At 55.1% G+C, this 11,623-nt stretch overlaps 1 protein-coding gene across 1 annotated transcript in view; it reads right to left on the bottom strand.

Annotated features, from left to right (window-relative positions):
* FSIP2 (fibrous sheath interacting protein 2) overlaps window positions 1-11,623 on the bottom strand; it is an 86,312-nt gene that overhangs the window by 36,088 nt on the left and 38,601 nt on the right. Inside the window, 5 exon segments of the mRNA XM_038748419.1 lie at window positions 1-3,463; window positions 6,943-6,979; window positions 7,497-7,599; window positions 9,349-9,400; window positions 10,847-10,977. Of these exon segments, the coding sequence (XP_038604347.1) occupies window positions 1-3,463; window positions 6,943-6,979; window positions 7,497-7,599; window positions 9,349-9,400; window positions 10,847-10,977 (3,786 nt within the window).

Genomic DNA, 11,623 nt, shown 5'->3' with positions numbered 1-11,623 from the left:
CACGATCTTCTCTTGGCGGGACAGTCCCCCGGCCCCTCCTCCGGAAGGCCCCGAGGGTCCGTTGAGCTGCGCCTGGATGGCCTTCAGTATGACACCCGACACCTTCCGGGCCTGGCCCTCTAAAACGGCCCGCACTCGGTCGGCCTGGACCCCCACTCCACAGCAGACCCCGTCGTCCTCGCTCGCCCCCGCGGCCTCCGTCAGGGCAAAGGTGACCTTCCCGTACTTCCGTCCGGCCTGGCTCGGCCCGGCGGCGGCCTTGGCGCCGACTAGACCCTCCAGCTGGGCGAAGACGTTGCCCAGGATCTCGGAGGCCACCGTTCTCAGTCGGGGGGGGAAGGGGTGGCGGGGTGCCGCCCGTCAGGGGAGGAGTCGCCACGGCCTTCCCGGAGACCCCCTCCTCCCCGCCGCCCTCCTGGGCCACGGCTGCCACTATGGAGGAGATGACGTCGGCGCACCGGACCATCTCGTCGAGCGTGGACGGAAGCGGGCCGTCGGGATCCCGCCGCCTTCCGGCGTCCCGCTCCTGGCCGTCCATCTCCGTGCAACACAGCTCCCTGAGGATATCTTCCAGGATGGCGTTGGACACCAGCTGGATCCGGGCCTCCAGGCCGGGAGCCGCGCGAAGCCGCTCGAGGGAACACGCCTCGCCGGGGGCGCCGAAAGGGCGGGGGTCCCGGGGGGCGCGCTCCGGTTCCCCTCCGACCCTCTGCAGCATCTCGCCGAGGGTGGCACCGATGCCCTTCAGGACGCGGGCTCTGAGCCGCTCCGGGTGGCGCGACTCTCCGCCGTCGTCGAACACGCTGTGGAGGACGCACGGGCGAGCCCCGCACTCTCGGGGGAGGGAGCGCCGTGGGGCGGCGGGAGTGGCGGGCCGGGTCCGACGCTCGCCCCCTTCCATGCTCCCGGGGAGGGCGTCGTCCGCGTCGTCCCGGGAGCCAGCCAGCAGCTCAAAGACGCAGGTGACCAGCGAGCTGGCCATGATTTCATCGTTGAGGCGGCTCACCATCGAGTCCAGCTCCCGGTCGGAGATGCCCAGTGGGGCCGTGGGGGCAGGCGAGGCACGGCGAGCGGGGTGGCCGGCCCGTCGCTCCTCCTTCTTGGCTTCCAGCTCGGTCTGAATGGTGCCCAAGACGACACGGACCACTTTGGCGGTGTAGACCTCCAGTTCCTCCCGCAGGGAAGCACCCTTCAACGGCGGACGGGCGGTCGCGGCCCAGCCCGGGCCCGGGGGGACCCGGGAGCGCCGGCCGGAGCTGTGGGAGCCGGGATCGGGACCAGCTTGTAGTCGGGAGAAGACCAGGGTCTTGAGCTGCTTGGAGATCAGCCCGTCGAGGCGGTCCCCGATTTCACCCGGCCTAGGTTCCGGCCGGGCGGATGTTCCGCGGTCCGGGCCCAGGGGCGGGAGGGACTTCATCTTCTTGCCGCTCTCGAACCAGACGTCCAGGGCTCCCCCGGCCGGGGCGGGGAGGGAGTCCGTCGGGAGACGGAGGGCGGCCGCCTGGAGGGTGGCCAGCACGGCGTCGACCATTTCGCAGGCCACGGCCCTCACCTCGGCCGCGGGGATCGGGGGGTCCGGGGCCCGGGCCGGCCTCCCCTCGGGGCCGAGTGTGGAGGCCGGAGGGTCTCGGCCGGGCCCCGCCACGGTGTGGAACGTCTCGGACAGGACGGCGGTCACGACGTTCTCGGCGGCCCGCTGGATGGGCCGTTTCTCATCCCGGCTGAAGACGGCGGCCTCCCTGTCGACGCGCGAACGTCCCGGGGAGCCGCTCGCGTCACCGAGGGCATCCAACTCCTTGCCGAGGGATCCCGGCGGGTCCGGGAAGGCTGAGTTGACCCGGAGCCGGTCCTCTCTCGGGCCCGCTCGCCCAGAGCCGTCCCGCGGGCCCGACGGCGGCCAGTCGCCGTAGCACGAGTCAAGGGCACTCGCCACCATCTTCTCCGCCGCTTCCGTCTCCTCTTCCGAGTAGATGACCATTCCGGGCACGTTGATGGGCAGGGACGGCCTTCCGGCTCGAGGGTCCGCGGGTGGAGCTCCGGAGGCCGCTACTCTGTAGCCTCCTTTGTGGGGGACGGGGGTGCTGGCCCTCGGGGGCTGATTTCGGTCTTCCTGACGGGTTCGGGCCTCCCCGGACTTCCCGGCGTCCAGTTCCCCGAGGAGGTCGTCGAGCAGGCGCAGGAGCCCCACCCCCTCTTCGGATACGAACATCCGCTCGTCGTCGAGCTCCTTCTTGATGTAACCGAGGACGGCGCCGATCGCGTCCTCCACGTGCCGCACCACGGACGACCGCGACAGGGCCCGGGCGACGTCCTCGGTGGCCGGGGCGACCTGGGGCCGGACCGGGGGGGACGGGGCGGTCGCGGGGGGCACCGCCGGACCGGGGGGCTCGAGGGCGGGCGCCTCGACGGGCCGCTTCCCGCCCGAGAGGTCGTTCTGCTTGCAGTGGGCGAAGGACGTGAGCTTCTCCAGGACGATGCTCACCATGTCGTCGGCGATGTCGCACGCGAGCCCCGGGGGGCAGGGGTCGGAGGAGCGTTGGGCTCGTTCCGGCCCGTGGGTGGCAAAGTGCTCTTGGCTGGCCGTCAGGCCGAAGGCCCCCAGCCCCCGGGGCGGCTCCTCCACCGGCAGGATCTCGCTCCTCTTCTTCTCCACGGCCGCCTGCAGCTTCCCGAGCATGTTCTCCACGATGTCGCCCGCCACGCAGCGCACGTCCGCCTTGGAGATGATGCCCCCCGGGACCGGCCGGGCCTCCCGGCCGGCCCCCGGGGCCCGCTCCGTGAGGTGGAACTCCGCCGCCACGTTGAGCTGCGGGAGGGCCTCCATCAGGTCGCGCGTGATTTTCTGGAAGACGCCCTCCAGAATCGCCTCGGTCTCGTCTCGCAGCTGGCCCGTGAAGCGAATGAAAACGTCTGGCGCCGCTCGCTTCCCCGCCGGCTCGTCGGGATCGGAGGCCCGGCCCGCGCCGGCCACCGGAGACTCCCGGGTTTCCGTGGCGGCGTCCTTGGAGGGCGGGGACCCCGGGGCGGCTTGGGGAGAGACCGCCGGCCGCCCGCCCGCCTCGGCGCCGCTCTGTTCGGCCTCGATCGACGGCTCTTCGCCGAGGAGCTCTTCCGGAGAAGTGGCCACTTCTGGGCGAGGCGAGGCCTCGGTTTGGGAAGGCCCGGACGGCGGCCGGGGCGACGGCGGGGTGACCGCTCTCGCGGCCGGGGCCGCTTCGGATTCGGGGCCAGCGGGCTGGGCGGCCGGGGAGGGAGAGGCGTGCCTGTGCGTGGGCTCTGCGCTACAGGTGCTGCACCCGCTGAAGCTCTGGGAAGACGGGGACGAGTCCCCCGACGAGGAGCGCAGGGTGGCTCGTAGCTTCTCTTCGTACATGGTGATGGCCGGGAACAGTATTCCCGTCACCGTGGCCACCACCCACGTCATGATGTTCTCGATGATGTTGCTGAGCTCGTCCGCTCGCCCCTGTGACGGATGGAAACGGACAAGAGAAGCAAAATCCATCAGGCCGGGGCTGGGAGCAGGGCGCTGTACCGAGTGCTTGGGAGAAGACAGTGAGACACAGTTGGCAGACACGCTTCCCGCCCTCAGTCCATCCATCAGGGGTATTTACTGGACGCTCGCCGTGACCAGGGCACTGGTCTAAGCGCTTGGGAGACTCCGATACAACAGGGCTGGTGGACAAGTTCCCTGCCCAATCAATCACTCAGTGAGCCCCCTTTTTCCTCTCCTCCTCCCTATCCCCTCCATTCTACCTCCTTCTCCTCCCCACAGCACCTGTATATATGTTTGTACAGATTTATCACTCTATTTTACTTGTACATATTTATTATTCTATTTATTTTGTTAATGATGCGCATTTAGCTTTAATTCTATTTGTTCTGACGACTTGACACCTGTCTACATGTTTTGTTTTATTGTCTGTCTCCCCCTTCTAGACTGTGAGCCCGTTGTTGGGTAGGGACCGTCTCTATACGTTGCCGACTTGTACTTCCCAAGCGCTTAGTCCAGCGCTCTGCACACAGTAAGCGCTCAATAAATACGATTGAATGAATGAATGAATGAATGGCATTTATTGAGTGCTCACTGTGTGCAGGACGCTGGACTAAGCGCTTGGGAGAGGACAGTACCTCAGAGCGGGTAAAAAAGTTCCCCGCCCAATCAATCAGTTGTATTTATTGAGCGCCTACCGTGTGCAGGACGCTGGACTAAGTGCTTGGGAAAGTCCAGTAAAACAGACTTGGTAGAAACGTTCCCTATCCAATCAGTCAGTGGTATTTACTGAGCGCTAACTGTGTGCGGGGCGCCGTACTAAGTGCTTGGGAGATGCCGATACGTCTTCTAGACTGTGAGCCCACTGTTGGGTAGGGACCGTCTCTATCTGTTGCCGAACTGTACTTTCCAAGAGCTTAGTACAGTGCTCTGCACACGGGAAGCGCTCAATAAATACAACTGAATGAATGAATGAGAACTGGTAGGCATGTTCCCTGCCCACAAGTAGTTTACAATCTAGAGGGGGAGACAGACATTAAAATAAATTACGGCTACGGATGTAAAGCGTTGTGGGGCTGAGGATGGGGTGAATATGACACGTTTCCTGCCCTCAAGATGCTTATGGTCTAAAGGGGGAAACAGACATTTATATAAATGAATGAATTTTGGTTACAATATTATTATAATATTATATATTATTAATATAATATGATATTATATTATCATAATAATAATAATAATGATGGCATTTGTTAAGCGCTTACTATGTGCAGAGCACTGTTCTAAGCGCTGGGGGGGATACAAGGTGATCAAGTTGTCCCACGTGGGGCTCACAGTCTTAATCCCCATTTTACAGATGAGGGAACTGAGGCTCAGAGAAGTTAAGTGACTTGCCCAAGGTCACACAGCAGACATGTGGCGGAGCCGGGATTCGAACCCATGACCTCTGACTCCAAAGCCCGTGCTCTTTCCAATGAGCCACACTGCTTCTCATAATAATGATAATGATGATATCATTATAATAATAATATAATATGATAATATGACATAGTAATAATATAATATGATAATATTATTATCACCGTAATTCATTCATTTATATAAATGTATGAATTACGGTGATAATAATAATGGTATCTGTTAAGCGCTACTATGTGCCCGGCACTGTACTATTAAGCGCTGGGGTGGACACAAGCCAGTCGGGTTGGAGACAGTCCCTGTCCCACGCGGGGCTCACAGTCTCAATCCCCATCTTACAGATGAGGTCACTGAGGCCCAGAGAATGATAATAATAATAATGATGGCATATATTAAGCGCTTACTATGTGCAAAGCGCTGTTCTAAGCGCTGGGGTGGTTACAAGAAGTGATGTGACTTGCCCAAGTTCACGGAGCAGGCAAGCGGCGGAGCTGGGATTAGAACCCATGACCTCCTGATTCCCAGGTTTGGGCGCTTTGGGGCTGGGAATAGGGTGACTGTGACAGAGGGGGAGACGGATAATAATAAAAAGTGGGAGAAGAGCAGCATGGCTTAGTGGAAGGAGCCCAACCCGATTAGCTCGTAAACCCCAGAGCTTAGAACAGTGTCTGGCACCTCAATCAATGGTATTCCTTGAGCACTTATAATAATAATAATAATAATAATAATAATAATAATAATGGCATTTATGAAGCGCTTACTATGTGCAAAGCACTGTTTTAAGCGCTGGGGAGGTTACAAGGTGAGCAGGTTGTCCCACAGGAGGCTCACAGTCTTAATCCCCATTTTACAGATGAGGGAACTGAGGCACAGAGAAGTGAAGTGAGTTGCCCAAAGTCACACAGCTGACAATTGGCGGAGCCAGGATTTGAACCCGTGACCTCCGACTCCAAAACCCGTCCTCTTTTCCACTGAGCCACGCTATTATGGGCTGAGCGCTCTGTGCTAAGTGCTTGGGAGAGGGCATAGGAAGCGCTTAACAAATACCACGAGGAGAGAAACAACATTAGAACAGGTAGCTCGTCAGAGCAGTGGGTTTAACAGTGTGGCCTAGTGGATAGAGCCCGGGCTTGGGAGTCAGAAGGCTGTGGGTTCTAATCCCGGCCCTGCCACTCACCTGCTGTGTGACCTCGGCCAAGTCACTTCACTTCTCTGGGCCTCCCGTTCCCTCATCTGTAAAATAGGGATGAAGACCGCAAGCCCCAGAGAAGCAGCCTGGCTCAGCGGAAAGAGCCCGGGCTTAGGAGTCAGAGGTCATGGGTTCTAATCCCGACTCCGCCGCTTGTCAGCTGTGTGACTTTGGGCAAGTCGCTTCACTTCTCTGGGCCTCAGTTCCCCCATCTGGAAAATGGGGATTAAGACTGTGAGCCCCCCAGGGGACAACCTGATCACCTCGTAACCTCCCCAGGGCTTAGAACAGTGCTTTGCACAGAGTAAGTGAGCCCGCTGTTGGGTAGGGACCGTCTCTATATGTTGCCAACTTGTACTTCCCAAGCGCTTAGTACAGTGCACTGCACACAGTAAGCGCTCAATAAATACAACTGAATGAATGAATGAATAAATGCCATCATTATTATTATTCTTAAGTCACTTAACTTCTCTGTGCCTCAGTGACCTCATCTGTAAAATGGGGATTAAGATTGTGAGCCCCACGAGGGACAACCTGATCACCTTGATTCCCCCAGCGCTTAGAACAGTGCTTTGCACATAGTAAGCACTTAACAAATACAATTTTAAAAAAAAGCCCCACGTGGGACAGGGACTGCATCCAATTCGATTGTCTTGCATCTACCCCAGCGCTTAGACCAGTGCCTGACACGTAGAAAGCAGTTAGCCCAAAGTCACACGGCTGACAATTGGCAGAGCCGGGATTTGAACCCATGACCTCTGACTCCAAAGCCCGTCAGAGCCCCGAAAGCGCTTAACCGACACCATAGTTATTATTATTATTGTTGTTTCACTGCGATCCCTACCTTCCCGTGGGAGTCGCTTTTCAAGAGGTTCTGGTCTCTGAAAAGTCAAGGAAAGGTAAGCGTTTAGGATGGAATCTATATGTTGCCAACCTGTACTTCCCAAGCGCTTAGTCCAGTGCTCTGCACACAGTAAGCGCTCAATAAATACGATTGATGATGATGATGATGGTCTCCCCTCTCCGCTCCGTGGTAGCGCCGGCCCGGATTCGGCCCGATCCGCCCCCACCTTCCCCACGCTCCCAGTTCTGGGCTTCTGGTCAGCTTAAGATCCCGGGGTCTCCGAGTCGTTGGTGAACGACTCAGGTTGTTCGCAATCTTGGACGAGTCGTCACTGTCATCCCCCCTGGCCTTCAGGAAATCAGGAAAACCGTTCAGGAAAACCGTCCTGGGCCTGATTTCTACTCGGGAAGCGGCCTAGTGGAGGGAACCCGAGCCCGGGAGTCTCATCTCGGCTCCACCGCTTGCCACGCATTCATTCAACTGCATTTATCGCGCGCTGACCGCGTGCAGAGCACTGTACTAAGCGCCGGCCACAGAGGAGCTTGGTGACTTACGAGTCGGCGAGGCCCGGAGGCGGTGTGGCGTCCGGCCCCGCCGGAGGGACGGGCTTGGCCTTGTGGCGCGACGGGGAGCGCGTTGGAGGTTGGTGAAATTGGGCTGGAGGAGAAAAGGATGAGAAAATACTAAAAACGATGATGGGATTGGTTTTAGCGCTTACTGTGTGCCAACCACTGTTCTAAGCGCTGGGGTAGATACAGGGTAATCGGGTCGTCCCACGTGGGGCTCACAGTCGTCATCCCCATTTTAAAGATGAGGGAACCGAGGCACAGAAAAGTGACGTGGCTTGCTCAAAGTCACACGGCAGACAAGTGGCAGAGTCGGAATTAGAACCCACGACCCAAGCCCCTGCTCTTTCCATTAAGCCATGTTGCCGCTCTAATGATATAATATATAGCATTATATAACTGTATATGATCAATCGTATTTATTGAGCGCTTACTGTGTGCAGAGCACTGTACTAAGCGCTTGGGAAGTCCAAGTTGGCAACATATAGAGACGGTCCCTACCCAACAGTGGGCTCACAGTCTAGAATACTAACAATTATGATAATATAATGATGGTTTTTATTAAGCGCTTACTATGTGCAAAGCACTGTTCTAAGCTCTGGGGAGGTTACAAGGTGATCAGGTTGCCCCATGGGGGCTCACAGTCTTAATCCCCATTTTTACAGATGAGGTAACTGAGGCCCAGAGAAGCTAAGTGACTTGCCCAAAGTCACACAGCTGACAATTGGTGGGGCTTACCATGTGCCAGGCACTTTACAAAGTGCCATGGTTGATACAAGCCGATCGGGTTGGACACGGTTCCCTGTCCCATGTGAGGTTAACAGTCTCAACCCCGTTTTACAGATGAGGAAACTGAGGCACAGAGAAGTGAAGTGGCTTGCCCCAGGTCACTCAGCAGAAAAGTGGCTGAGCCAGGGTTAGAACCCACGTCCTCTGACTCCCAAGCCCGGGGGTCTACGCCAGGCTACTTCTGAAGGCTGGCCTAAACCTTGAGGCGAGATTCATTACTTCATTCATTCAGTCGTATTTACTAAGCGTTTCCTTTGCTCACAGCACTGTACTAAGCGCTTGGAAGAGGACAATAGAATAAGTAAGAGAAGCAGCATGGCTCAGTGGAAAGAGGACAGGCTTGGGAGTCAGAGGTCATGGGTTCAAATCCCGACCACCTCTTGTCAGCTGTGTGACTTTGGGCAAGTCACTTCACTTCTCTGTGCCTCAGTTCCCTCACCTGTAAAATGGGGATTAAGACTGTGAGCCCTATGTGGGACAACCTGATCACCTTGTACCCCCCCTGCAGCGCTTAGAACAGTGCTTTGCACAAAGTAAGCGCTTAACAAATGCCATCATTATTATTATTATTATAAGTAACTGACACATTCCTTGCCCACAACGGGTTTACGTCTAGAGGGGGAGACAGACATTAATGTAAATAAATAAATTATACATAAATAAATTACAGATATATATATACCTACGTGCTGAGATGTTGGTTGTATTGATTGAGCACGTTCTGTGGGCAGAACACTGTATTCCGTCTCCCGGGGGTATTTATTGAGCATTTACTGTGGGCAGAGCACTATAATCCATCAACCAGGGGTATGTATTGAGCGCTTACTAAGGGCAGAGCACTGGACTAAGCCCTTGGGAGAGTCCAACACAATGGAATCGACAGACAAGCTCCCTGCCCCCAATCAATCAATGGTGTTTATTGAGCGCTTATTGGGTGGAGAGCACTGGATTAAGGACAGTGCTTGGCAAAAAGGAAGGAATTAACAAATACCATAATCAAAATTACCAGAATAAAATATATTTGGGGAGGGGGAGACAAGATGAGCTGTACCTGTTTCACTTTGCAAACTATGCTTCTTTTCACCCCCTTCAAAATTCCGGTCCTGGCACGGGAAAGAAAGGAAAGGTTTCTTTTTTTTTTTAACCAGTCAATCATCGGACAAGAGAACAAACCGAGCGCTCATTCTGTGCAGAGCACTGTGGTAAGGGTTGCGGAGAGTTCAGCGGCATTGGATCTGCTTCCCTGGAATGGAAGAGTTTGCGACTGAGCCGGGGAGACAACCAATTGGTGGTATTTATTGATAAATAATAATAATAATGATGGCATTTGTTAAGTGCTTACACTGTTCTAAGCACTGGGGAGGATATAAGGTGATCAGGTTGTCCCCGGGGGCGCTCACAGTCTTAATCCCCGTTTTCCATATGAGATAACTGAGGCACAGAGAAGTTAAGTGACTTACCCAAAATTACACAGCTGACAGTTGGCAGAGCCGGGATTTGAACCTATGACTTCGGACTCCTAAGCCCGGGCTCTTTCCATTGAGCCACGCTGCTTCTCTGAGTGCTTGATGTGTGCAGAACACTGGACTAAGCGCTTGAGGGAGGACAATATAATAATAAACGGACACATTCCCTGCCCACAACGGGCTGACGGCCTAGAGGGGAGGACTGATGTGAATGGAAATAAATAAATCATATAATAATATATATAATAATATATTATTTATTATTATATAATATATTATATTATATTTATTATTATATAAATAAATAAATAATATGACAGAGATGGACAGAAGCAGCGTGGCTCACTGGAAAGAGCCCGGGCTTTGGAGTCAGAGGTCATGGGTTCAAATCCCGGCCCCGCCACTTGTCAGCTGTGTGACTTTGGGCAAGTCACTTCACTTCTCTGGGCCTCAGTTACCTCATCTGTAAAATGGGGATTAAGACTGTGAGCCCGCTGTGGGACAACCTGATCACCTTGCAGCCTCCCCAGTGCTTAGAACAGTGCTTTGCACAGAGTAAGCGCTTAATAAATGCCATCATTATTATTAAAGTGCCAGAGGAGCAGCGTGGCTCAGTGGAAAGAGCACGGGCTTTGGAGTCAGAGGTCATGGGTTCAAATCCCGGCCCCACCACTTGTCAGCTGTGTGACTTTAGGCAAGTCACTTCACTTCTCCATGCCTCAGTTACCTCATCTGTAAAATGGGGATTAAGACTGTGAGCCCCACATGGGACAACTTGATCACCTTGTAACCCCCCCAGCCCTTAGAACAGTGCTTTGCACAGAATAAGCGCTTAATAAATGCCATCATTATTATTAAAGTGCCATGGGGTTGGGAGGGGGGATGAAGAAAGGGAGCAAGTCCGGGTGACTCAGGAGGGAGGGGGAGAAGAGGAAAAGTGGAGGGCTTAGTCAGGGAAGGCCTCTTGGAGGAGGTGGGCCTTCAGTAGGGCTTTGAAGCGGGGGAGAGCGGTGGGATTTGAGGAGGGAGGGCATCCCAGGCCAGAGGCAGGACGTGGGCGAGGGGTTGGCGGTAGCTCTTTACCTTCGTGAACGGTCTCTTGGCTGGCGGCGGGCCGTTGGCACTAGAGTTGTCGGGGGGAGGCTGACTGGAGCTCTGGAGAGCTAAAATGTGGTCGGAGAGAGCCAACAGCCGATCGGTCAGCTCCGAGATACCTGGGGCGGGAGAAGGACAAACGGACGTGGGAAAAGTCCACGCTCGGCCTAAATGGGGTGGGTCGCGCACTGGACAAATGGCCAGGAGTTAGAGGTGAGCGGATTGCTTATGTGCACTTTCATTCATTCAATATGATTGAATGAATCCCCCCCTTATCAATCAATCGTATTTATTGAGCGCTTACTGTGTGCACAGCACTGTACTAAGCGCTTGGGAAGTCCAAGTTGGCAACATATAGAGACAGTCTCTCCTTCCCCTCCCCACAGCACCTGTATATCTGTATATATGTTTGTACGGATTTATTACTCTATTTTATTTGTACATATTTACTCTATTTTATTTTGTTAATATGTTTTGTTTTGTTCTCCGTCTCCCCCTTCTAGACTGTGAGCCCACTGGGTAGGGACCGTCCCTATATGTTGCCAAGTTGTACTTCCCAAGCGCTTAGTACAGTGCTCTGTACACAGTAAGCGCTCAATAAATACGATTGAATGAATGAATGAATTCATTCGTTCGCATTTATTGAGTGCTTACTGTGTGCAAAGGTCCCTATCAGTAATTTCTTTTTGGTGTCGGATTCCCCCTACTCATGGGGAGGGAACGGGACTCTGTTGGATTGACCTCTCCCAAGTGCTCAGTACAGTG

The sequence above is a fragment of the Tachyglossus aculeatus genome, chromosome 6 (genome assembly GCF_015852505.1).
Source record: "Tachyglossus aculeatus isolate mTacAcu1 chromosome 6, mTacAcu1.pri, whole genome shotgun sequence".
NCBI lineage: Eukaryota > Metazoa > Chordata > Mammalia > Monotremata > Tachyglossidae > Tachyglossus > Tachyglossus aculeatus.
Note: the sequence above shows the minus strand (reverse complement) of the source record. Positions and strands in the feature narration are given on the sequence as shown.